This window comes from Achroia grisella, unplaced genomic scaffold (assembly GCF_030625045.1).
Source record: "Achroia grisella isolate CSIRO2021 unplaced genomic scaffold, CSIRO_AGI_Agris_v1 utg149, whole genome shotgun sequence".
Lineage (NCBI taxonomy): Eukaryota > Metazoa > Arthropoda > Insecta > Lepidoptera > Pyralidae > Achroia > Achroia grisella.
In genome coordinates, this window is record NW_026712644.1 from 1,501,506 (window position 1) to 1,529,302 (window position 27,797).

A 27,797-nucleotide genomic window follows, 5' to 3' on the forward strand; every position below is an offset into this window, starting at 1 on the left:
TGTAATAAGGAGTAACTTTTAATTCAGAAAAATCACGCGAACGATGTCGCGGTAACAGCTAGTAAATAATAAAATGAAAACTTCTATCGTAATACCTAATTGTAGACCATCCATATCTCGTCCGTGGAATAAATAATTCATTACACTAATTTACAATTTACAATTCAAATAAATTCCTAATTCACACTGTAATTAATAGATTCAAAATTCATAACGGGCCTTCATATCTCGTAATGTTAATAAAATGGATTGCTCAATCCGATTTTCTTTATTTCTTATATTTTTGTTCGACTTTCTAAATAATCGTCTGCTGTGAGACAGAGGTAGCCAACCGTCGTTTGCTTGGGTACCCCTGTCTGACCAATTTCAAGCAGATTTTTTTGCCTCTGCTCAGGCCGTCGCAGGCTACTTGCCTATTGGCAAGTAGCTGACTGAAAGTCCCGTCAAAATCGGTCCAGCCATTTCAGAGATTAGCCGGAAGAAACAGACAGACAGACAGACGAAAATAGTAAAATATGATATTTTGGTGTATTTACCATATTTATTTTCATATGCATGTAGTAAAAAACGGCTATTTCAATATTACAAACAGACACTCCAATTTTATTTATATGTATAGATAATGTTGTAAAAGATGGGAGTATAAAATATTATTATCATCTTTACACAAATTAGTACATTAATGCTAAAAAAACCACAATTCTTCTTATAAATTAGTTTTTATTATTCTGAATGTTTTCCACTATCCAATCAATGAAATTTATCAGAGCGGTGTACTTTATGTCTCTCTCCACGCATATCCTTCTCGCCGTCGGGTCCCCAGTTCGAATACCGTGCAGGTACCATTTGTTGTCCGTGTGTTTTGTCGCGTGCAGACCTCCGTAACTGGGACATAATGCTACATCTGCAAAAAAAATTATAATTAAGTAGGTACAATTTTTGATTAAAAATTAATAAAAAGTATTTCAATTTTTATTATTTACTCTTAACCATTTTTTTTAATAATAATAACAATATAAAACTATGTGCACAGTAAACTATTTAAAAAAAAATGAAGTGTTTATAAATATGCTAAAAAGGGGCCTTATCGCTTAATGTAATCTCGTTTGTTATAAACATAAAGAGAAACGACTTTATTTTGTATGTTCGTTCATTTGTTTGTTTGTGGATAAATTAAAAAAATATTTAACCGATTTAAGAACTTAGCTAAGTTAAGCTAACAGCTACAGCTTAATCTAAGCAAGTAATATATGCTGTATTGCACACGGACAATAGGTTACACCTACTTTTATATATATATAAAGAGTAGAACGAACAAACTTGATATAATGCCCTATTTTAGTTAAAGACAAATAACCATAAATTAAATAAAATTCCTACAATACATTCTCATTTCGTTGCCTGTTAATTTACCCACGTCACTAGACTTATACATACTACACAGTTACTTACATTATCTTTAGAAATAACAGAAACTCTCAAGGAAAGCACCTGTTATTTATCTCAGCCACAATCGGACAGTAGTAAACAAAAAGAAACTATGTATTTTATTTTACATCTTACCATCGCCGTAAGTAGCGCAAAACGTATTTTCCACTTTATTCTCCTGGTTACAAGCTCTACTTTTCTCTTTATCAAAATATATTGGCGTTAAGTCCCCAGAAAGGCTCCATGCAGTAGTCTGGAATAAAAATATTTCTTTTGTTAGCGCCTAATGAAAAGGGCGTAGCAACATTTCACTAGCAGAGAGAAATTGTAGTGCGTATCTTCGCTATGACCAATACGGCAGGCGCTAAGTGACCATTGTGTAAAGTGGATGGAAATGTTGATTAGTGTAATTTATATTTATTTTTAGAAACAAATATATTCTATATACCATATTTCATGATTAGACTGACTAAAACTGACCAGATGGATGATAATAATGATTTTAATGCTTCATTTGTAAATCTTATTATTATTGTAAATTATTGTAAACTTGAAAGTTTGTCAGTACACATGAATGGAACGTAAAGTCATTCACGCAAAAATTACTGAACGAATTTTGATGAAACTTACAATTTCATGCTGATGAAACCACGGGCACAACTGTTATTTAATATAATACAATTATTAATACTACATATTATAGCCATTTATTAACATTGTGGAATCACCTTCCAGCAATGGTATTTCCGAACCGATACGATATTGAAACCTCCAAGAAAAGACCTTTTTAAAAGGCCGGCAAAGCATGCAATTTATTTGGTTTTGCGGTTGGTCTGCGGTTATACCATCAGGTGAGCCGCAAGCAACAAGCCGCAAATTCGCTTTTATAATATTAGCATATTATGTTATCTGTGATATTAGTATGTATGTTGTTTATATATAAGTTAATAATCTCTCTATTTATTACTAGTATTTACATAACCTAATTGTACAACTAAGAACCTAAAATTAAAAAGCTTAAAAAAAATATATAATATGATGACTAAAATATATTATTAAAAGGGGTCCCTTTAGGTAACGTTCCGAAGATACTGGCAGCGTTCCCTCTTTGAATGGCTAGACTAATTCTTTGTCCGAGGTAGCTGCCAGCTCTTCGGTCTTCTGCGATGTCGCTAACCTTTTCGTTAGTTAAGTTAATAATAATGTTTGTTAATTACGTTTGACAATAAAAGTTTTTTTCTTTCTTCTTTCTTTCCAATATTATATTATCTGTGATATTAGTAAAAAGTAATATAAATTACTAACCCCCGTTTGCTGATAATCAATAATGATGTCTTGTTCACCAAACATACAAGCGGCGCCTACGTCCTTGTTAAAATCAGCCGGCTCCCTCAACACAAGTATAGCTAAATCATTCTCAACGACGCCATCTTTTATTATATAATTTTCATGTAGAATTATTGATTTTATCTGAAAAAATACATTTAGGGTTATTCGTAAATGGAATAGTCAAAAATTTAGTAGACTGCTCATGAATAAAAATAAATAAATGTATTAAAATAATAATAATATCTCAGAGCAATTAACACGGCGTCATTTAGTCACACGGTAAGCAGAGATTGTGTTATGGTACTAGACAACTGATATAGAATACACAGATAGATTTTTTAAAATACATACATAATATACATAGAAAACACCCAGATCGATACAAACAATCATACTCATGAATACAAATGTTTGCATCGTGAGAGGAACGAACCCGCGACCGGCGGAAGTAAAGCGGTGTTCCAAACCGCTAGACCACCGAGGTCGTTATGTTATCATTGGATGTCGGTGGTCTAGATGTTTAGCATACCGCCTTGCTTCCGATGTTCGTGGGTTCGATTCCTTGCATGATACCAATATTTGTTATACATGATTGTTTGTATTGGTGTGTGTCTTGTCTACTAACCTTATAAACTTTTTCGTTTCCGCTCACAGAGTGCAAGGACTTCTTACCAAGTATAACGATCAAATCTTCCGGGTCGATGGTAGTTTTGGTAGGATTGGTAGTTACACATCTGCCAGCTGCGAATGGAAGGATTTTAATTTCTGTATTAGCTCACTGCAGCACGGATAAAGTAATAGTATGTAGGTACAGTGATACTCAAAGTGCGTTTAGTTGGGGCCCAGCTGGGCCCCGTTTATGAGGAGTTTACTGTATAATTTAATATTCAATGGCAAGGCATAAATTATATGTAAACTTTCTGAATTATACAGTAATCCCTTTCACTTAATTCATATTTTATATTTATATTATACTTTACATTTTAATCAATAATTTTTAAATAAACAAATGACTAGTAACCAGGAGCAAAATAATATTTTTATTAAATATTAATCTATAAAGAATATTTCAGTGAGAATTAGTTGTAAAACTTTTACACTTAAAATCATCCACGTGACGGAAATGTATTCATTTAATGCGATAAAAAGAAATCCAAACACATATATAAATCATTTACCTACCATAGATAGAAAATTTTATAAACAAAAATTCGGTGGTTAATGTGTAAAAGCTTACAAACAAACAAACGAACTTTCACAATTATACAAATCATTCTGACTAACTAATTGCCAAGATTTTAATGATTTCAGCAGTTTACATGCATAGATATCAAAACAATCCAGTAGCTTCATCTAATTTACCATTTTACATATTAATAATGCATGTGCATTATTAATATTATATTCTTATTAATATTAAAAACGCGAAAGTTTGTGAGTATGGATGGATGTTTGTTACTCTTTCACGCATAAACTACTGAACGGATTTTGATTAAATTTTACAATAACATAGCTTATACATCAGAATAACACATAGACTATAAATTTCATGCGTGAGAATCCGCGGGCACGGCTAGTTATTTCTATAAAAATAAAAATACTTTGTGCTTGTTTATAGCTACATTCAAATACGAAAGAGGACCGTCTACAGAGAAGTTTGAGAACCACTGCCTTAGTAAATAGATATATTCTTTTTAGACCGTTTCAGAAAACCGCTTCGTCCTATTTGCAGACGTCTGCAACGATTTCTATTGATTTTACAGAACTTACCTCTGAAAAGTAGCGAACTGTTTTACCTTTATTTTATTCGATTGGAAACTCATATATAATATAAATAGAGATAGAGATAGAGATAGAGATAGAGATAGAGATAGAGATAGAGATAGAGATAGTGATAGAAATAGAAATAGAAATATAAATTATTTTAGTTATTTATACACTTTATTGCACCAGATATATATACATATTAATTAATATAAAAATATATAAATATAATAATGAATGCAAAAGGCGATCACTAAACAATGTCTGAGAGACAACCTTTAGGTATACGGTGAAGATATGAGAAAAGAGTAGGTTTTGCAAATGATAACACAACTAATATATAAATAATACATGAAAATATACATTATGAAATATAAAGGGTGTCCCAGAACACAACGTCAAGCCGAAAAGGGGTGAGAGGATTGAGAAACCATCATGAGAAAAAACATAAAATAAATCTATCCCATGCAGTTTGAAAATTATGGGCATTTAAGAAAAACCTAGAAATTTGGTCAGACTGTAAACATTTTCCGGTTATTTTTCATATCCCTTAGTAGTAAGGGAGGAGGATAGATATATATGAAGGAGGACTACTGGCCGAAGGCCAGTACTGTACTGTACTGTATCGGCGCTACCGTGGCAGATTGCCGTCGTCAGTGCCGTGACCATAGAGACAATTTTATTTACATATTTTATTATTATTATTACTTATGAATGTTAGTCTATAAGGTATTTATAATATGGGCCATGTAGCCTGAATTAAATAAATAAATAATAAGCTGAACATGAGGTCAGGTCAGTTAGCCCTTCGTGACAAATTCACCAGGAATTTATCATGATGGTTTCCGGGAGGAACCGCGTGGAGGTCAACCTGACATGGTACATTGCTAGTAATGGGGTCGAGTCCACACTACTAACATACACCTTTCCCCCTTAGTAATAAGGGCTGTCCACAGCTAACATTATTTTTTAATTTTTGGACATAATTTTTATTTTTTTATAATGTGGCATTAAAAAATACATACAACCCTAACTTTTCACCTTTCTATCACCAACCCTTATGTATTTTATAATATACTAGCTGTGCCCGTCACCCGCATTAACAATCAATCTTCTTAAATATACATATATAACTCAAAGGTGACTGACATAGTGATCTATCAACGCACAGCCCAAATCACTGGACGAATCGGGCTGAAATTTGGCATGCAGGTAGATGTTATGACGTAGGCATCCGCTAAGAAAGGATTGTGATTAATTCTACCCCCAAGGGTAAGGGGATAAATAGGGGATGAAAGTTTATATGAAACCTTGTCAATTTTAAACCGATCGGGCTGAGACTTTGCATGCATAAAGCTACTATGACGTAGACATCTCCTATGAAAGGATTTTGATAAATAAATTAACCACCCCTAAGGGGATAAATTAACGCGAGCGAAGCCGCGAGCAAAAGTTAGTATAAAATATAGCCTCTGTATTATTCTAATCCACAAGCTATATTACTGTGAAGTTTCAATCAAATTCCGTTTAGTTGTTTTTGCGTTAAAGAGCACCAAACATCCGAGAGTTTGTAAGTATGGACTTACAAACTTCGCATTTATAATATTAACTAGCTACTCGCCCGGCTTCGTCCGGGTGTACATGTATTATATATATAAACCTTCCTCTTGAATCACTCTATCTATTAAAAAAACAGCTTCAAAATCCATTGCGTAGTTTTAAAGATTTAAGCATACATAGGGACAGACAGCGACAGCGACTTTGTCTTATACTATGTAATGACTTACTCTAACAGAGTAAGCTGAGTAGAGCGGAACGTATTTATCTTATATATAAAATTCTCGTGTCACAGTTTTCGTTCCCATACTCCTCCGAAACGGCTTGACCGATTCTCATGAAATTTTGTAAGCGTATTGAGTAGGTCTGAGAATCGGCCAACATCTATTTTTCATCCCCCTAAATGTTAGGGGTAGTCCAACCCTCAATTTTTTTTTTATTTTAAGGCAAAACAACGTTTGACGGGACAGCTAGGTTACGGTAAAAAATCTATTAGTATTGAAGAAGATTTCTATCGCACTTGGGTGAGGAATCTCTATTCAGAAACCTTGCGTGGGGACACGATGGAATGAATACTGAATAATTAGTAAATGTAGAAAACCAGAAATGTATGTGATGATAAGATACAGATTATATATATAATATTAATATTATACCTACATTTATACCTTAAGAGAAACGCATATAACGTAAAATTACGTTACAATCTGTAGAATTTCTTTCCCGCTGTGTAATCAGATTTAGTTGGGCTTCATTTATTACTGTCACTCTCCAGCGGAAGGTTTCATATACTTGTATGTTATACATAAATCATATTTTACATCTATACATGCATGTAATAAAAATATTACCCATTACTGTCTGTATATCTACACATATAAATAAAATTGGAGCGTCTGTTTGTAATATTGAAATAACCGTTTTCTACTACATGCATATGAATGTGAATACTGTACATACACCAAAATAACTTTTTTTACTATTTTTGTCTGTATGTCTGTTTGTTCCGGCTAATCTCTGAAATGGCTGGACCGATTTTATTTTTGGCAGGTAGCTGATGTAATAAGGAGTAACTTAGGCTACTTTTATTTTAGAAAAATAAAGTTAAATTCCACGCGAACGAAATCGCGTGAATAGTTAGTAATAAATATATAAGAAAAACTGTTAATAATAATAATAACAATCTCGGTGGTCTAGCGGTTTAGATCCGATTGTCGCACGTTCGATTCCTCGCACGGTGCAGACTTTTCTATTCATAAGTATGATTGTTTGTATCAGTCTGGGTGTTTTCTATGTATTTACTAAAAACAATATATATCTATGTATTTGTCAGTTATCTAACACCCATAACACAAGCTTTAACTAGCTTAACTTGGGTCTAGATGGCGCTATGTGAATTGTCCTGAGATTATTATTATACAATCAGGTTGATCTCTACACGGTTCCCTCTGGAAACCATGATAAATTCTTCGTGAATCTGTCACGTTGGGCTAACTAATCTGACCTCATGTTCATCTTATCATCCTCCGCTGGTACCAGCGTAAACTTCACCATTCTATTATCATCGTTAAAAAAAACTTTAGTCATAAAACAAAATAGTAACACCAACAGGTCGGCGATTACCTCAGTGGTTAGGAAGCATCAGTTCGCAATGACTTTGACCATAAACTCACGATGTTATTTAGGCCAATTACACCCGTTAATTACTACAAACTTATAAATTTCCCTCGAACAAAGCTCTAACTTTGTTATTTGTTACTGAAGTTCCAAACGACAAGAAGTTAATTCATTTTGGAGTTGTCAAAACTCTTATTTACAGAACCTGAATAGGGTAAGAACCAATTTAATTAGTTTCAACTATATATTATCATACTTTAAAAACGATCTTAAAGACTTAACAGTTAAATGGGATTATTAAAAGACCTCCTTAACAGTTAAGGTAACTCGTCAGGTAAATGCAAAGTTGTCCATTAAAAAATATCATAATTAAAAATATCTTTATTCATGTAGGTCTATTATAGACTCTTATGATATCAAATCTACCGTCAGTTCGGTTTTTTTTATAACACAACGAGCATGCGGCTCACCTGATGGTAAGTGATTACCGCCGCCCATGAGCACCCGCAACACCAGGGGAATTGCAAGTACGTTGTCGGCCTTTTAAAAAGGAATAATCTCTTTTCAATGGCTCGAGTCTGTCACAAAGACGTTGATTACCAAAAATTCTGGCTGCTCAGTTCTGAATACGGTTAAATGGAAGCAACGGAATGATTTCGGGATGAACAGAACTGATAAGAAACACAGCTCGTATTGCTTTTTCAAATAAATGTTGTACATGTTTATAATAATATATTATAGAAACATTTTCATTCATATTAAAAGAAGTTGTTATAATAACCCTAGGTATATATATTAATAGATATATATTTGTATAAGTTTGTTATTTTATATAGAAGCTTTAGTACTCGAGCTACATACTAGATGGCGCTGTGTTAAAAGTAGACGTCGATATGGTTTCGTTGTATTACTGTGTATATATGTACGCCATTTTGTAAAAATAAACCCTTTTTAAGTTCAGCAATCCAACATCGCTGGTTGTTTTATTTATTCACACCAGAGGACGCTGTAGTAGTCCAGAGTTTAGTGTTGGGTTGTACATTTTTGGTCCAAATTCGAGCCGAATGCCGATCTTCCCCAGTATTAAGTGGTAATATGGCGGAAGATAGAACCTAGTAGGGACAGTGGTTCGCTACTCGGTTTACAATCGGAGGACATCGGAGTTGCTAAGCGCTCAAGGAGTGAGCGAGACAGCAGATCTGAAGACGGCGTTGGAGTGAGAGGTCAGAGGCGAGCCAACGACGTCACGGTAACCTTGAAATGTCACATGGTGTGACAAGTGCAAGTGCAGTTGCAGTAATATTGTGGTGGTGTGAGTGAAACGGAAAATATTGTGAGTACATTTAAATTTATTTACGGAAGTTACGCGAAATTGAACTTTCTATTTGAGGAAAAATAAGGTTGGAAGTTATATGGACAATAATAATTTAGAAAATAATTATTATATAACATTTAGTAAAATTTGTAACACTTTTAATAGTTTTAAGAAAAGAGTTGATACGGAGAACCTATGTCTGATTTTTTATTTATTACGTTCTAACACTTGTAAAATTCTTAACTGTAAAACTGAATTTAGAGTAGTTTATAGTTTGAATTTTAATTTATATAGTAATATGTCAGAAACATAAAATAATTTGTTGAGTATGAACATTTAGGAACTTAGTACAATTATTTTCATTTGTATTTTTTACGTAAAAATTGGCCTTAGTATATTTTTATAGTTTGAATTTTCAATTGAATAGTAATAAACCTACATAGAATAAATTGTTAAGTTTATAAATTTAGGGACATTTTCTTTATTTGTTTTAGAATATTTTTTATAGTTTCGATTTTCAATTGTGTAGTAGTATACTGGGAACATATAAGAATTTGCTAAGTTTAAAAATTTATAAACTTAGTACAATTTAAAACTTATATTTTTTACTTTCAAATTGAACTTAGAATATTTTATAGTTTGAGTTTTCATTTGTGTACTAGTATATCGGTGACATAGAATAATTTACTAAGTATAAAGGTTTAGAGACTTAGTACAATTCTTGTTACTTTTAACTCTTTAAAATATAATTGTAATTTCTGTAATTAAATAAGATGGAAGGTTTATTGAATTGTCAAAGAGACAATTTTAATAGAATATCAAAGGCACAAATTAACTTTAAAAAATCTCCGAAAGACCGAATAACGGAGTCATATGTAGAAACTAAACTGGATAATATAGAACAGTTGTGGGTTGAGTTTCTCACTACACATCAGCAAATACTTAAGGATTATAAGTGGGAAGATGTACAACGTACTTTTTATGTTAAAGATGAAATATATGACAAAACTGAAGAAATATTTTCTGATTATAAAAGCACACTTAAAAGATATTTAAAAAGTTTTAATGAAAATAAAATTAGTAGTGGTGATAAAGATTCTGGTTCTTCTAAAGCAGGCAATGGGTCCTCTTCTGCGGTAAAACTTCCGAAAATAATTATTCCGCAATTTTCAGGAAAATATACGGAGTGGTATTCCTTCAGGGATTTGTTTATTTCTTTGGTTCATTCTAATAATTCAATAGATGATGTACAGAAGTTACATTATTTAAAGGGGCATTTGACCGGAGAAGCGGAGCAATTAATTAGACATGTTCCGATTACTTCTGCAAACTATATACAGTGTTGGCAACAGTTAGAGAATAGGTACAATAACAAGCGATATTTGGCAAATTGTATTTTAAAAAGATTGTTTAGCCAAAGATCATTAGGTAACGAATCCGCATCAGTTTTAAAAGAGTTACTAGATACTACAACTGATTGTATACACGCGTTAAAAAATTTGAATATAGATGTTAGCACATGGGATATTATTATAATACACATTATAAATTATAAACTAGATCAGGAAACACGCAAACAATGGGAATTGAAAATATCAGCTGAGAATTCAAATGAACTACCCACTTTCAATCAATTTTCAGAATTTCTTCAAAGTAGATTTCGGGCTTTAGAATGTATAGAACCAAAACAGCGATCTTCAATTCCTAGTAGCGGGTCTTATCCTAAAACTAAAACTTGTATGCACGTGGCTAAAATAAATTGTGAATTCTGTTCGGAAACGCATAAATTATGTTTCTGCAAAAAATTCGCAAAATTAGATTATACTCACCGTTATGAATTTGTAGCTAAAAATAGTTTGTGTTTCAATTGTCTTGGAGGCAACCACTCTGCCAAGTTCTGCCAGAGTACTACTATTTGTAAAGTTTGTAAACGTAGGCATCACTCTCTCTTGCATCCACAGAAAAGGGACCATTTAGAAATTTCAGGTTCTGGTAATTCAACAAATAAAGTCGAAAGTAAAGATAAAAAAGTAGATATAGATAGTGGGGAAACATCTAGTAATATAGTTTCATGTTTTTCTGCTGGTCAAACTGCAGTTCATAGTCAAGTATTGCTTGCCACCGCACTCGTTCAAGCTGATACTCAAACCGGGGAGAGTCGGGTTATAAGGGCGTTACTGGATCAAGGTTCACAAGCATCCTTCATCACAGAAGCGACCGCTCAATATTTGGGGGTAAAGAAAATTCCAGTACAGGGAACGATATCTGGTCTAGAAGGAAATAAAAATGTAACTGCCAAGTATATGGTCCAGCTGAAGATACGCTCACGCATCAAACCTGAAATAATTATCATGGTGCAAGCATATGTACTGAAAACAATTACTACTTTTCTACCAAATAAGAAAGTAGTTGAATTGGACTGGTTGGATTTAAATGAAATACAACTTGCAGATCCTCAATATCACACTCCAAACAAAATCCATATTTTGTTGGGAGCTGAGATATATGGACAGATTATTGAAGATGGGGTTAAAAGAGGACCTCATGGTACACTAGTGGCACAAGCTACGTCGCTAGGATGGATACTTTCTGGTACAATAAAGGAAGCATCATTTAGATCAGTAACTAATGTTACAGCCTTGCATTTATGTACGCATGAGAATGATTACCTTAAAAAATTTTGGGAAATTGAAAGTGATCCTTATACTTTAAAACGAATCTTGACAGAAGAAGAAATACTCTGTGAACAACTATATAAAGAAACTACAAAACGAGACAGTGAGGGACGATATATTGTCAAACTCCCATTTAAGTCTGAAAATCTGCAATATATTAACGGAAACTCGAGAGATATAGCTACAATACGATTGAAGAGATTAATGGTGAAATTAAATAGAGATGAGACACTGAAAGAAAAGTATACAGAGATTATAAAAGAGTACTTACATCTAGAGCACATGGAAAGGATACCAGAAACAGAAAAAGAAAATAGATTAAGTTTCTACTTACCTCATCATGCAGTGATAAATAATGCCAAAGATACAACAAAGGTTCGCGTAGTATTCGATGCTTCTGCAAAAAATGAATATGGTGTATCATTAAACGAGTTATTAATGATAGGGCCAACACTTCAGCCAGAGTTGCGCCATTTAATCATGCGGTGGAGAATATATAAGATATGTTTAGCTGCTGATATCAACAAAATGTATCGGCAAATTAAGGTGTACGAACAAGATGCAGAATTTCAGCGAGTACTATGGGGAGATAATGAAAATGGAACAATTGAAGATTATAGATTAAAAAGACTTACCTTTGGTACGGCTGCTGCTCCTTATCTAGCTGTAAGGACACTGCAACAAGTTGCATTAGATGAAGGCGATAATTGTCCAAGTGTAGTTCAAAGAGTAAAAAACGACTTCTACATGGATGATCTTCTGACAGGCTGTGATACTGTTGAAGAAGGTGTTATTATTTATCAAGAAATGAATCAACTATTACAAAAAGGTGGATTTCAACTGCAAAAATGGATGACTAACAGTGAAGATTTGTTAAATGAAATAAAGCAGGGAAATGAACATGCACAGGAAGGGTTGAAGATAAAGTTAGATGAAGTAGTTAAACTTTTAGGACTTACCTGGAATCGTTCAGCAGATACCTTTCAATATTCGGTGAATCTTCCTCCGGTGTCTGGACCTGTAACAAAAAGAAAGATTATCTCAGAAATAGCAAGATTATTTGATCCGCTGGGTTGGGCAGCCCTAGCGTGATTATAGCAAAGGTATTAATTCAGAAGCTTTGGATCTTGGGAATAGATTGGGATGATGAAGTTCCAAATAATATAATTAATGAGTGGCATACTTACCGCACAGGCTTGTCGGAGCTAACAAAAATTAACATACCGAGATGGTTCGGAACTAAATTCACATCTTCACGAGTCGAGTTACATGGCTTCTCAGATGCGTCGAAGATAGCATATTCAGCAGCCGTTTATATACGATTAACAGACGAACATGGTAATATCCATGTCACTTTGGTTTCTGCTAAGACCAAAGTCGCGCCAATCAAACAAATTTCAGTCCCTAGATTGGAATTATGTGGTGCCGTATTGGTGACACGTCTTTTGGTCGAGGTAGCTGAAGTTTTAGGCATCCCTAAAAAAGACATTCGAGCCTGGACTGACTCTACGGTGGTTTTAGCGTGGCTTAATAGCCATCCAAGTAAATGGCAAACCTTTGTTGCCAATAGAGTGTCCGAGATCTTGTCAACTTTAGATTCTCAACAATGGGCACATATAACATCAGGACAGAATCCTGCCGATTGTGCTTCTCGAGGTGTTAGTCCATCAGATCTATGGCAAAATTCAATGTGGTTTAACGGACCGGAGTTTTTACATAAACATGAGGTGCATTACAATAAACCAAAGGATATTGCAACACATTTAGAAGAAAGTAAAGTACACCTAACAGTCACTGAAACTACACTTTGGGATCGATACAATTCATTGACAAGATTAATTCGAGTAATATCATACTGTAAACGTTTTTTAAATCTACGTACCGGACAACAGCGACAGAGTACTACTTTTCTTTCAACACAGGAATTGGCGGGTGCTTTAAAAACTTGCATAAAAATTTGCCAAAAACAAAATTTCCATGAAGAAATAGCTCAGATTAATAAAAATATAGAGTACAGTACAGTTAAGGGTCCGCTGAAATCGTTAAATCCGTTTATTGATAGTTCTGGAGTTTTACGAGTAGGTGGGCGACTTGAAAAATCACAACTCAATTTAGATGCTAAACACCCTATATTATTGCCAAAAAATTCACCATTTACAAAACTTATTATTGCTGATGCGCATACGAAAACTTTGCATGGAGGACCACAACTTATGTTGTCCTTTATTGGGACTAAATATTATATTTTGAGTGCGAAATATTTAGTTAAAGCCTATGTTCGCAAGTGTGTTAAATGTATTCGCTACTCTGCAACTACTTCTACTCAATTAATGGGTCAATTACCTACAGCTAGAGTATCTCCAGGAAGACCCTTTCAGTGTAGTGGTGTTGACTATGCAGGTCCTGTGAATGTTAAAACTACAAAGGGTCGCGGTTATCATTCTACAAAAGGATATATTTGTCTATTCATATGTATGGCCACTAAGGCGATACATCTTGAGTTGGTTGGAGACCTTACCACACAAGGGTTTTTGGCGGCTTTTAGACGTTTTGTTGCTCGCAGAGGTTTATGTACAGATATTTGGAGCGATAATGGAACAAATTTTGTTGGCGCCTCGCGCGAATTACGAACTTTGTTCGCTTCTGAGAATAAAAAAATTTCAACAGAGGTAGCCGAAATTCTAGCCACACAAGGTACTACGTGGCATTTTATACCACCACGCTCTCTAATTTTGGAGGGTTATGGGAAGCCGGGATAAAATCTACCAAATTTCATCTAAGGCGAATAGTTGGAGATTTAATTTTAACTTACGAGGAATTGTCCACAACTTTAGCACAAATAGAAGCGTGCTTAAATTCACGTCCACTATCCAGAATAGACTCAGAACAGGATACAATAAATGTTTTGACACCAGGGCATTTCCTCATCGGAGGACCATTACTAGCTCCTACAGATTACAACTTTGAAAGGTCCAACATATCTAATCTTCGTAGGTGGCAGTTGGTTCAAAGATTGACGCAAGATTTTTGGAGGCGTTGGTCTCAGGAATACCTTACACGGTTTCTTCATCGGTATAGGTGGTCACATCAAAAACCAGAACCTGACGTTGGGGATGTAGTTTTAGTAAAAGAAGACGACTTACCTCCTTGTCGATGGTTGCTCGGGAGAGTGGTTGCTAAACATCCAGGCATGGATAACATCACTCGGGTAGTTACTATTAGGAATCAGAATTCACTAATTAAACGCCCCACTTCAAAGTTATGTGTACTGCCTATTACAGAGTAAATTGTTATTTTTTTATAGTGTTAGTGTTGATTTACTCATTTTTAGTTAATTAATTATTTAGTTTATATTTTTTAAGCCCTACCATCTATAGTTTAGTTGTTTATAATATGTTATTGCCCTACATTTGTTATTACGTATCCATGGTGGGCGGCTCCAAGTGTGAAGGACAAATCATGTCCTTGGTGGGCGGAATGTATAAGTTTGTTATTTTATATAGAAGCTTTAGTACTCGAGCTACATACTAGATGGCGCTGTGTTAAAAGTAGACGTCGATATGGTTTCGTTGTATTACTGTGTATATATGTACGCCATTTTGTAAAAATAAACCCTTTTTAAGTTCAGCAATCCAACATCGCTGGTTGTTTTATTTATTCACACCAGAGGACGCTGTAGTAGTCCAGAGTTTAGTGTTGGGTTGTACAATATTTATATCAATACTGTTTGTCAATAAAAAAAAAAGAAAAAGAAAAAAACGATTCAAACAATGACATTCATGAATACATCAAACATTTGCATCGCCGAACCCAAACCGCGGCCATCGGGATTGGAAGTATTACGTGCAGTTTACTAATTCACCATAACATATATTTTTTAATATACGATATATTGTATTTATAATGAATATTGAGAATCATGAAACACTTTTATATTATACTAGCTACTCGTCCCGGATTCGCACGGGTGTATATATATTTTAAGTTTTTTTTTAGGTTTTAGATATTTATTCTCATTAAGAATTACAAATAATTCATTTAACATGAGAACTAAAAGTATAAACTTATATTAAATATTAGTGGAAATACAAAAGAAGGTGTATATAATGCAGACGGTGCAGTAACAAAGTCTAAGCAGTAACTACCCGCATAAATGATAACATTTATTAGTTGCTTACCGCGCATAGATGGCCTCAGCCTAAACCTTCCTCTGGAATCACTCTATCTATTAAAATAACCGCTTCATAATCTATTGTGTAGTTTTAAAGAAGGGACGGACAGACATCGACAGCGACTTTGTTTTATACTATGTAATGATATACCATAATAGAGTAAGCTGAGTAGAATGGAACGTATGTATTTATGGTAAAATTATTACTGAAAATATTGCTATCGCACTCGGATGAGGGGAGATGCAAGGTTTCTGAATAGAGATGGAATGTATACTGGATAATAAGTGTAGAAAACCAGCAAATAATAATAATAATAATCTCAGGACAATTGACACAGCGCCATCTAGACCCAAGTTAAGCTAGCTAAAGCTTGTGTTATGGGTACTAGACAACTGATACATAGATATTTTTTTTTCGTAAATACATACATATTATACATAGAAAACACCCAGACCTATACAAACAATCATACTCATGAATACAAAATTTTGTGCCGTGCGAGGAATCGAACCCGCGGTAAAGCGGTGTACTAGACCGCTAGACCACCGAGGTCGTCAAAAGCAAAGAAAATTTAGTATAAATAATAATAATAATAATTTAAACATATAATCCCCGTGATAAGGGAGATATATAAAATATACACAAATAACAAGAATAATAATAATAACATACATACATACACACACTCAAACATACACACATACTGCACTTATTTGGTTTCGGCCCGTAAGTGTGGAGAAAACTAGCAAAAGCTGAGAAAATGTAGAGTAAATAATAATAATAAGTAATATTTGTATAATAAAGTTTGGGCCCGTAACTGTGGTATACCCTACAAGGCGTAAAATGCCAGAAAAAGTTTATATATATATACTAGCTGTCCCGGCAACATTGTTTTGCCTTAAAATAAAAAAAAAAAAATTAGGGGTGGATTACCCCTAACATTTAGGGGGATGAAAAATAGATGTTGGCCGATTCTCAGACCTACTCAATACGCTCACAAAATTTCATGAGAATCGGTCAAGCCATTTCGGAGGAGTATGGGAACGAAAACTGTGACACGAGAATTTTATATATAAGAATAAACGAAAAAAAAAACTTAATAAGAAAAATATAAAGAACAATAACAACAAGGAATCTCACTATATGAATAGAATAACAACTCATTTATTCAATTAAACTTAATTTAAGCACTTTTGAATACTCATATCCTTCTTTTAATTTACCGCTCTTCGGAAAGTCGTCTCATCACAAGAGGAATGAGCAAGAAACTCGCGTGTTGCTCTTTTAAATAAGCATTGTAACTTTACATTTTTAAGTCGAACCGAGTGAATACAAACTACCAACTAGTATTAATTTATTAGGATCAAATATTAATCTATACATATAAATAAAATTGGAGTGTCTGTTTGTAATATTGAAATAACCGTTTTTTACTACATGCATATGAATATAAATGCGGTACATACACCAAAATATTTTTCTTTTACAATTTTTGTCTGTCTGTTTGTTCCGGCTAATCACTGAAATGGCTCGTCTGACTGACGGGACTTTTTTTGGCAGGTAGCTGTTGTAATATGGAGTAATTAAGGCTACTTTTATTTTAGAAAAATAAAGGTAAATTCCACACGGACGAAGTTGCGAGTACAGCTAGTATACAATAGTGATTAGAGCGAGTCCCTACAAGCAGCACTCGTTAATAAACAAGAATAAATGATATTTAAACTTATAAGTTATTCCTTGCGAAAGTCTTTTTTTTTTTTTTTTTTCGGACTACTCTAATGCTGCGGTGTGGAGCGCCCGTTTGGGCGCGCGCAGGCGCCCGGTTGAATGCGCGATATTGTGTGTTTGAGGTCGTCGTCTTCGCCGGCGAGGACGGTGTCGTGTGTGTGTGTAAAAGTGTGGTCGGGGTGGAACGGGTGGGCCCGTGGGGAGGTTACCTGCCGTTATGGGGTCGTCGGGGTCAATGAGAACGTGCCTCGGGCGACGTTGTCGCGTATGTCGGATATTACTCCTCGGTGCGTAGTCGACCGCACTGACTATAAGCGGATTAGGGTGGGATTGGGCAGAGTCGAAGTAGCGTCGAGACGCTTCCTTCATAAACTGCTTGATGGAGGGCAGATTAAGATCGCGGTGGAGATCTACGCTGCGAACGAACCACGGCGCACCGGTGGCTCGACGCAGAAACCTATTCTGAATGACCTGCAGTCTGTTGATTAAGCAGTAGGGTATGTGGGCGAATACGGGACTAGCGTAGGTCATGATGGGACGGATGCAAGCCTTGTATAATGTCAGCTTGTTGCGAAGCGACATTTTACTGTGCTTGTTAATAAAAGGATAGAGTCGCCCTAGTATAAAGGCGGCTCGGTCGCGGACACGCTTGATGTGAGGACGAAACGTTAGTTTCCTATCTAGGGTGACGCCGAGATATTTCGTTTTCGAAACCCACGGGATGTTTTGGCCGAATAGTTCGATCGGGTGATTCATAGAGTCGAATTCCCTGCTAAAGTACACTGCTGCACTTTTTTCGGGATTGACTTCTATGCGCCACCGACGGAACCATTCGCCCAGTATCGTTACGGCTTTCTGAAGCCGTCTGGCTATTGTCGCACGGGACTTGGCGGATGTAAAGAGAGCCGTGTCATCGGCAAACAGCGATATTTCGACTTTTAAGTCGGAGAATTTGGGGATGTCGTTGGTGTACAACGAGTAGAGCATCGGAGAGAGGACGGCGCCCTGAGGGACGCCGGCTCGTATGGGGTGCGGGTCGGATAACGCTCCGTTTATACGGTAGCGATAAGAGCGATTCGACAGGAAATCTCGTACAATGAGTACTAGCCTGTCGGGGACACCTAACTGATGAAGCTTGTAAATCAAGCCGTTGTGCCAGACTTTATCGAAAGCCTTAGCCACATCGAAAAATAGGACGCCTGTACCGCCTTTGGGGGACTTGGTGGCGAAGTACAGAGTGTTTTTGTGAATGTGCTCCGTGATGCGGTGCACTTGATGGACGCATGAGTGTTTGGCTCGGAAGCCAAACTGCTCATTGATGAGCAGGCCTTTGGAGTATATAAACTCCTTTAGGCGGGCGAGGAGGATTCGCTCGTACAGCTTGCCTATAGCCTTGAGGAGGCTGATAGGACGATAACTGGACGGGTCGGATTTATTTTTACCGGGCTTGGGGATGCCAATGACCACGGCTTCTTTCCAGCTGTCTGGAAATATAGCGTTGGACAGCGCCGCGTTAAAAATAGCGACGAGTAATAACAAAAGTTGGGATGGCAGACTTTTGACTAATCTATTCGATATGCCGTCTGAGCCGGGTGATTTTTTGATAGGTAGTTGTTTAACTAGCGTTTTGACCTCATCAAGCGTGACTGGTGAGAGGGATTCGGTGGGCGGGGTGGACGCGATGCGTTCGACTTCGGTGTCTATCTTCTCGAGATGACCTGCCTCGACTGGGAGCGTGCTGGGGGAGCATTGGGCTTCTAAGTTGGACGCTAGACACTCAGCCTTGTCTTCGTCGAAGAAGGCTATAGTGTTGTCGGGTCGGACTAGCGGGGGCATGTCGTTTGTCTGTTGGTCGGTTTTGAGAGATTTCGCTATGCGCCAGTACGCGGTGTGGCATGGCGTTATCTCTTCTAGGAGCTTGCCCCACCGGCCGTCCCGGATCTGCGCGATGCGCTCCTTAACGCTACGCTGTAAGGCTCGCAGGCGCACCCGGTTCGGTTCGGAGGGGTAGCGATCGTACGCTCTAGTGGCTGCGTTCTTATCGCTTATTAACCTCCTTACGTCATCGGGGAGCTGCCAGCGACGGTCGTCCGTCGCCGGTACCTCCCTGGAGCAGTCCTTGACTGCCGACTGCAGGTGGTTAGTAAGCGAGTCGATCGCAATGAGAGTGTCCTCGGTGGACTCTATGACGTCGGGAATACGGTTTAGTATCGGTGTGTCGGTCGATTCGAGAGATTTCTCGAGTCGTTGCCAGTCTGTTATTGTTTTGGTTGGTAGTGGCGTGTCGGGCGGAGGGCCCAGAAGGAGGGTTACCGGTCGATGGTCCGAGTTAAGCTCGGCATGGACTTCTGGGGAGCTCACCCGTAGGGTTACGTTCCTCAGCAGTGCCATGTCCAGTATGTCGGGTCGGTGGTTCACGTTATGGGGATAATGAGTAGGGCGGAGCGGGGCGATTATCTCGAATTCGAGCGAGTCGGCTAGTCTGTCTAGTTTGTGGCCGTTTGTCGTGGACACGTGGCAGTTCCAGCGGGTGTGTTTACAATTCAAATCGCCAGCCAGAATGGTGGCGCTGTTGATATCTAGGAGGGCGCGTAGGTCGCTTTCCAGCAGTAGTTTGCCGGGAGGCTGATATACGGATGCCACGGCGAGCGGTCGGTGGCCGGTCATGCCGAGAAGACAGACGGAGGCCTCCATATGAGTGAGAGGCGGTGTTTGTAGCGGTATACAATGTAGGGACCGTTTATAGTATATGAGCGTACCGCCGCCTCTACAGGCGGTGCGGTCGTTCCTAACTAAGTTGTAATTGGCGATTCTAGGATCGCGGACTGAACGTTTCAGTAGGGTCTCCTGCACGAGGAGAATATCGACTTGGTGGTCAGTGAGAAAGGAGGCGATTTCCTCCTTTTGTTTTTTTAATCCGAACGCGTTAAAAAACGCTATTCGAACGGACCGAGGCTTTTCTCTCTGAGCTCGAGTACCCATAATTACAGGTTAAAATTGAGGATGGCGGTAAGTACGCCGATGTGCTCGCAGACGGCTGCGAGCCTATTTTGGGGCGACTCCTTATACAGGCGGAGCTTGGAGGCCAGAAGGGCAATCTCGTTAGGGTCGATGGTGCTGGCTAAGCGAGCGACCAATGCGAAGTCCTGCGCGAGGGAGCTGCCGTTGGCCTTGGGGGCCGCGGGCAGTGTTTTGGGGACGGGTTTGTGTATGGGCATGGGCGGGGCCGATTGGGCGGGCGGGGCCGACTGGGCGGGCGGGGCTTTCTGGGCGGGCGGGTTGGGTGCTACCTTGCTTACAATTGCCGGGGGTTTAATCCAGGCATTGTTAGCAGGCAGAGGGGCGGGTACGAGTGGCTCGGGTTGTGTTTGAGCCTTGGCGGGGGCACGTGCCGGAGCACGGTTGCCCTGGGTGTGGGTGGCCTTCTTTTTGGCGGGACGTGGGGCGCGTGAACAACCGCGGTAATTCGCGGTGTGACCCTCTGTGAGGCAGAGGGTGCAACTGGGGGGCGTGGGGGTGTTGGGCCTACGGCCGCAATCTGCGGTGGCGTGATCGCCTAGGCACTTGACGCACCGTGGGCGAGCGAAACAATTACGGGCAGAGTGCCCGTAGTTCTGACAACGGTGGCATTGTCCGGGGTAGGTACGCTTGCGAGGCGCCTCTACGGAGAGTGAGGATAGTTGGCAAACGCTCTTTATATCAAAGATCGATTTGCCTTCTGGGGATAAGTCTAATACGACTAGAACAAGGTCGATAGCGGCCTTGTTGCGTGAGCGCGACTGGTACATACGATGTACCTCGTGCGCTGGGTAATTCTGGGACTGAAGGTCCTCAAGGATGGAGTCTGTTGAGAGCTCCTTGGGTAAACCGCGTATTACAACGCGGAGCTTTTTCTCTTCCTCGAGAGCATAGGTGTGATAACCTATGTTTTTCTCCCGCAGGAAGGTGGTGAGACGACGATGGTCGTCAGATGATGGGACTGATACTTTGATCCCTATTGAGGTAGCCTTAGCATGGCTGAAATTGATATGCTTGTTTTTAAGCATATTGGATACGGTGTTCCAGGCACTTTTGTCCTGGATGATGACGGGGGCGGGGCTTTGGTCTCGGGGTGCGACTTGCGTGCACTCGGACCGGGGGCGGTTTTAGCGGTGCCGTCATGGGCACGCTTTGTTTTGGCTGGCTGGGAGCCCTGGGTCTTCTTGGCACGCTTGTTGCCAACAAGAATAAAATCGTCCTCGTCTGAGGAGACCGGGGGGATGGGAGAGGGGACGTCGCCGTCGCGGATGGCGTCGAGCTCCATACTAGGAGCGTCAAGCTCCGCGACGGAGTCGTCCTGCTCCATGGCGGGCGAGGCGGGTTCGGCCTGGTCGGCTTGGGTCGGGGGAAGCGGCGGGAGCCGTTGCGAGTCGTCCTCGAATTCGTCAGTGTCAGTGTTCGGTTCGTCAGTGTGAGTCATCATTGGGGACGCGGGGGGCGAGCTGTACACTAAGTGGACGGGCTTGGCGGCTTTGAATGCTATAAAAGCATTTAAGATGCCGGGACACTTTTTTTCCAGGAACTGGAAGAACAGAGGCATATCGGCCTCTGATAAGGACATTTTTTTGAACAGTGGTAATGTTAATTACCACTGTTCAAAAGAATAGAATAAGAGTAGAAATAGTAATATAAAACAATACAATAACAATACAACACAATAACAATACAATACAATGAAACAATAGGGTAAGTCAGTACTTAAGATAAGGACGGTCGTCGGCGGGTGCAGCCGACGGTGTCAGCGGGGGCCTCCCTGCCGGGTGAGGCAGGGGGGTGAGTGCCTATTGATATGTGACCCTAATATGTAAGATCACTAATCTTATTGAGTGAAAAATGTGTACCTAAGCGAACCTACTTGGTGGCGTCGGCGGCGGGCGGCAGGCAGCAGGCGTCGGCGGGTGTTGGTGGCAGCGGCGGCGGCTCGGATCGGCGCGTCGCGCAATAGGCGTGACGCACCTCCCTAACTCACGACAGTCCGTGCCACTGAACGTCCACACACAACACTTCACTTCACTTGAACGAAGAGAGTTTCTCCTTCAGTCCTCACAACACAACACAACACTACACACGCGGAAAGTCCGGTAGCACTGTGTCGGAACGGATGCCGAGAGCGCGGTCGGCCGCGGTCGGCGCGGGACACGGAGGCCCCGGGCCACGCTAGGTGCACCGAGTGCACCTAACACGCGGCGAAGTATAAAAATAAGAACGCGCGAACGTAACTGCGCTACGTGCGCGCGCGCGGTGGTTTGCTCGAGGGAGCAGAGAACAGCGAGACGGCAGCGGGACTAGCGAGCACAAGACGGCTGGCTTCGGCCCGCTCGAATATGTCGGAACGAATTCATGATCGACATGGCCTTACTGGATATACTTGGAACTTTTGACGCGGTGACGAATAAGAACGCGCGAACGTAACTACGGCCGCGCTACGCCCCGACGTGCGCGCGCGCGGTGGTTGATCGCGCGCGCGGTGGTTTGCTCGAGGGAGCAGAGAACAGCGAGACGGCGGCGGGACTAGCGAGCACATACGTGCGTTCGCTAGCGCGTCGGTCAGCGGAATGAGAAAAACAGGCAGCGAGCATTCCCGAGGACTAGCCTTTTTCTCGGTCGCGCCGGCACCGACGCGTTCCACATAGTTGCCCTTGCGCAGCAGCCTATGGATACGGCCCACCGGGAACTGGAGACCGGCACGAGCTGATCGAGACTTTGCCTTCCCCTTCACTTTACCGCCTTTGCCGCGACCGGACATGACGAATGATAATTATTATTTAAATATAGTATAGTAAAATACAGTAGGCGTCCGAACGATCGAACAGTATATTGTGGAATGAAAAAACAGGCAGCGAGCATTCGCGTATATATAGGCGGCGGGCCGAAGGGTGCGCGGCATGCGCTCACGGTGGGAAACGGAGTGAAAGAGACGGGAGACGACGGACGGACGGACGGACGAGCGACATAGATGAAAACAAACAAAACATGTAGTAAAATTATCAATTCGCAATTCGCATTAAGTTATGATTATGATTATGATTTGAATGGAATGGAATGGTATGGAATCGAATCGAGTCGGGCAGTCGGGCGGAGAGAGGTCTGCGCGGGCCGTTTGTTTATATAATATAATATAATATAATATAATATATACAATCGTGGTGGTCGTGATATTAAGAAAAATATTGAATTGAATAAATTAAGAAGAAGAAGAGCGCGAGTTGGGACGTATGGGAGAGATATATAGGTATGTATGTATGTATGTATGTATGTATGTATGTATGTATGTATATACATACATACATACGTATGGTGCTACTAGTACAGTAGTACTACCGTGTACATATTAGCGACGCCTCCGACGGAAACGAGTTCGGTTTCAGAATATATTGTTAGCCCTGAAAAGGGCTTTTTGGTTGTTGCTATACGCGACGCGTCGCCCCCGTAGCCGTGGCGCCCCACCCGCCACCGACCAACCAAACAAAACCAACACACCCACGAGCCAACGCAAGTGGCGGGGGTGGTGGATCCGTGGATCAGTGGCAGACGAGTCGGTCGGTCGGTCGGTCGGTCGGTCGGTCATCCGGCAGGCACACCACCACCACCGAGAGGTTCCTCCGCTCCGGCCGATTACTTCTTGGCGGCTGCGGCTTTCTTAGCGGCGGGCTTCGACTTGGGCGCGGCGGCCGCCTTCTTGGGTTTGGGAGCTTTCGGCTTCTTGGTGGGCGGCTTGGCGGTCTTCTTGGCCTTGGGCGCGGCGCCGCCCTTGGCCTTCGCCGGCGTGGCGGCCTTCTTCGGGGCGGGCTTCTTCTTGGCGGCTGCAGCCTTTTTGTCCCTTATGGCGGCCTTCGATTTCGCCGGTGAGGCGGAGGACGAGGCGGCAGAGGCGCCGGCCTTCTTAGCCTTGCCGCCGGCGGAGGCGGCAGCGGTCTCCTTCTTTTTAGACTTCGCCGAAGCGGACGCCGCCGACGAACCCCTGGCGCCTGCGGTCTTGGCCGACGCCGGCTTCTTCTTCTTGCTCGCAGTCGTAGACTTGGACTTGTCGAGCTTGAACGATCCGGACGCGCCCTGGCCCTTAGTCTGGATCAACGCTCCGGACTCGACTGCGCTCTTCAGATACTTCCTGATGAACGGCGCCAGCTTTTCGGCGTCGACCTTGTACTGCGCGGCTATATACTTCTTGATAGCCTGCAGGGAGGATCCGCTGCGCTCCTTCAGCTCTTTGATGGCGTTGTTCACCATCTCGGAGGTCTTCGGGTGCGTGGGTTTAGCTTTCGCCTTCTTGACGCCGGGTGCGGACGCGGAGGACTTCGGCTTCTTCGCAGGGGTCGCCGGTGCGGGCGCCTCTGATGCTACAGCTGTGTCGGCCATGATAACGTAACGTAACGTAACGTAACGTAAAATACGAAAATACGAAGATAGTTTATTAAATTAGGGTACGAAATGTATAATTTCAATACAATTTTTTTTCAAAAAGGTCCCATTTCAACTCTGGCAATACCCTATCGAGAACACGCGTGCCGCTAGACGTTTTCTCGTACGATCACTTCCAACTTTTCACTAGCACGCGTCCGATTAATACAATCTAAAACATTATAATATCGACATTCGGACTCGGATAATTGGCGAGAGTGACATATTTGAGTTAATCTTCGACGACGACATACCGCAGAGTTCGTGCGGACCGCGTGCTCCGCGCTGGAACGTTATATTTCGGTCGTTGCGTATCGCGAGTACCTCGGGTCCACTTCAAAAGTTATTTTTCTTTATGAAACTCGACTTTTTCGTGTCTACGGGTCGATAGGCGAAGAGCGAAGATACCGTTCTTCGGAAGTATCGCAAATCGTCAAACATTACACCGTACACATGTGTATTTCGACCGTCTCAAGTAGAGGGTCGTAAAACAGCAAACGGCCAGTCAGTCGGTGTCAGGAACATACACATCTGCCCATTCGCAAGAATGCATCCTGCATTTAGGTATATATAAAAATACACTATCGCCACTGTAAACGGTGTAAACATTTACGGCGGTGAAATATAAATATATATTATTATATTGTATTTTTTCAGGTGGCCGTGATCCATCCGCGGGCAAGCGGCGGCGCACACCAGTATCGAGGGCGAGAATACTGTAGCCACACATCTTACAAGAGGAGCTGTGCGATGCATGCAAGTACACGTACAAGTAAGTGAAATTAAAATTAGTTAGTATAAATAATAATTATACGTTCTGAGAACGCCGATAAGAGGCAGTAAAACAACACTAAGACAGGCAGGTAGATAGATACAAACGTCTTTCGTACTACGTCGTACGTCGTCGTAATAACCCTCAGTTATATCAAATAAATAAATTATAATTATAATTATTAAATGACTAAACAGAGAGAGTGTTTTTATTAATAATATGTTACGTACGTACAACGTATCGTTCTAAAATATCCAGCCGTTTCACTAGTCTACTCTACTAAATGTATAGTGGAGAAAAAGTAGAAATAAAACCTAACCTAACCAAACCTAAACATGAAAGTTTTACTCATTTTTATTTGTTCGTGCGTGTACAATACAATACAATACAATACAATGCAATACGGTACGGTGAATTTGTATGTATAATATATAATATACACCACACATAATATGCGTGTATGTATGTATGTATGTATGTATGTAGACTAAATGCAAACCGACAACGATATCTATACCGCTCTCGGGAAACCGATTTGGATCTCACGAAAAGTTTGCGGCCCTGAGAAGGGCCTTTTTAGTTTCTTGTATCGCTTTGCTTTAAGTATACAGCTGAAATTAACGTTCCGTTGTATGCTCGCTACAATTCGATATATCGCCACCGCCGCTCCGCTAGTAAATTAACCGCCGAAACCGTACAGAGTACGGCCCTGGCGTTTCAGGGCGTAGACCACGTCCATGGCGGTGACGGTCTTCCTCTTGGCGTGCTCGGTGTACGTGACCGCGTCGCGGATCACGTTCTCGAGGAACACCTTCAGCACGCCGCGCGTCTCTTCGTATATCAGACCGGAGATACGCTTCACGCCGCCCCTGCGAGCCAAACGACGAATAGCCGGCTTGGTGATGCCCTGGATGTTATCGCGGAGCACCTTCCTGTGACGCTTGGCGCCACCTTTTCCCAGACCTTTGCCTCCCTTGCCGCGACCGGTCATTTTTCAATAGAGTAGGATCTAATTTGACGCACTGCGAACGGAACGTAACGTAAAGTAACGTAACTGCTATGCTGATCGAAAAGCGGCGCGCGGTCCCATTTATACCCACCTCGACGGCCCCCTCCCGCAAGCCCGCGTTTCCCCCGTACCTCGTCCCCCGACCTCGAGCCCTCGTCCCGCGACCTGCGATCTCGAAGCAAAATCTCTTATTTATTTATTTTTATATAGAATATTATTATTATTTATAATTATATTTGTCGATTACTACGGTCGTCTAATTAATAATATAATAATCTAATCTAATAAAGAATAAATACATAGCATTTATTATATCGGACAATTCAACCAAACGCAAATTATGTACATAGATAATAATCGTTACATGTAAAAATTGAGTACTACGACAATAAAGAACATCATACAGCCATTCGCCTATATTCGGACTATATTCAGTATACCATAGGATATGTGCCCTGTGAAAGCGTTTTTTTTTTTTTTTTTGTTTATTCAAAAGACGTGACCTGAATATACGTACGTAGATGATATACAACTAATTAACTGTGTCTACTGACTACACCGCACTACTGCTCACCCTCTCGTCTACACTCTACAGCAATAATATAAGTTAATTAGTTTAAATTGACGACACAAAATAAGCAATACTAAATTCAATCAAGTAAATGAATGAATGAATCGATTCGGTTTTTACGTCGTTGACAAGTTAAACTAGACAGTGATCTCAACGAACGGAAACGTTAACAAAGTACAGAAAACATTTGTGGCCCTGAAAAGGGCCTTTTGTGTGTGTGTGTGTGATAATATTCTTCTTCTCCTCTCCTATACACCACCGTCGTACCGTGTACGTGACACGCGTATACGGCGCGTATACGACTGTCACGACCACGATCACGACGAGAGAGTCGAAGTCCAATACGAAGTGACGACAAGCTCAAGCACGTTCGCCTCTGATACGGCGGGCGAGCTGGATGTCCTTCGGCATGATGGTGACGCG

General features: G+C 40.4%; 5 protein-coding genes across 5 annotated transcripts; 1 reads left to right on the forward strand and 4 right to left on the reverse strand.

Moving 5' to 3' along the window:
- Window positions 1–713: 713 nt before the first annotated feature.
- LOC131840799 (coagulation factor X-like) lies at window positions 714–4,031 on the reverse strand. Its single transcript, XM_059188996.1, has 5 exons — window positions 4,007–4,031; window positions 3,383–3,498; window positions 2,734–2,898; window positions 1,564–1,681; window positions 714–904 (listed from the first exon to the last, which is right to left on the reverse strand). The coding sequence occupies exons 1-5, from the start codon at window positions 4,029–4,031 to the stop codon at window positions 714–716; spliced, it is 615 nt and encodes a 204-aa protein (XP_059044979.1).
- A 5,752-nt stretch (window positions 4,032–9,783) lies between these two features.
- Window positions 9,784–14,444, forward strand: LOC131840800 (uncharacterized). Its single transcript, XM_059188998.1, has 2 exons — window positions 9,784–12,757; window positions 12,880–14,444. Exons 1-2 carry the CDS (start codon window positions 9,784–9,786, stop codon window positions 14,442–14,444), a joined length of 4,539 nt encoding a protein of 1,512 aa, XP_059044981.1.
- Window positions 14,445–22,962: 8,518 nt separating this feature from the next.
- On the reverse strand, window positions 22,963–23,370 carry LOC131840801 (histone H2A-like). The gene has a single exon (XM_059188999.1). It carries the CDS (start codon window positions 23,368–23,370, stop codon window positions 22,963–22,965), a length of 408 nt encoding a protein of 135 aa, XP_059044982.1.
- Window positions 23,371–24,177: 807 nt separating this feature from the next.
- LOC131840774 (late histone H1-like) lies at window positions 24,178–24,980 on the reverse strand. Its single transcript, XM_059188971.1, has one exon. The coding sequence runs from the start codon at window positions 24,978–24,980 to the stop codon at window positions 24,240–24,242; it is 741 nt and encodes a 246-aa protein (XP_059044954.1). The 3' UTR covers window positions 24,178–24,239.
- Window positions 24,981–26,303: 1,323 nt separating this feature from the next.
- On the reverse strand, window positions 26,304–26,828 carry LOC131840780 (histone H4). Its single transcript, XM_059188979.1, has one exon. The coding sequence runs from the start codon at window positions 26,783–26,785 to the stop codon at window positions 26,474–26,476; it is 312 nt and encodes a 103-aa protein (XP_059044962.1). The 5' UTR covers window positions 26,786–26,828; the 3' UTR covers window positions 26,304–26,473.
- Between the last annotated feature and the right edge of the window lie 969 nt (window positions 26,829–27,797).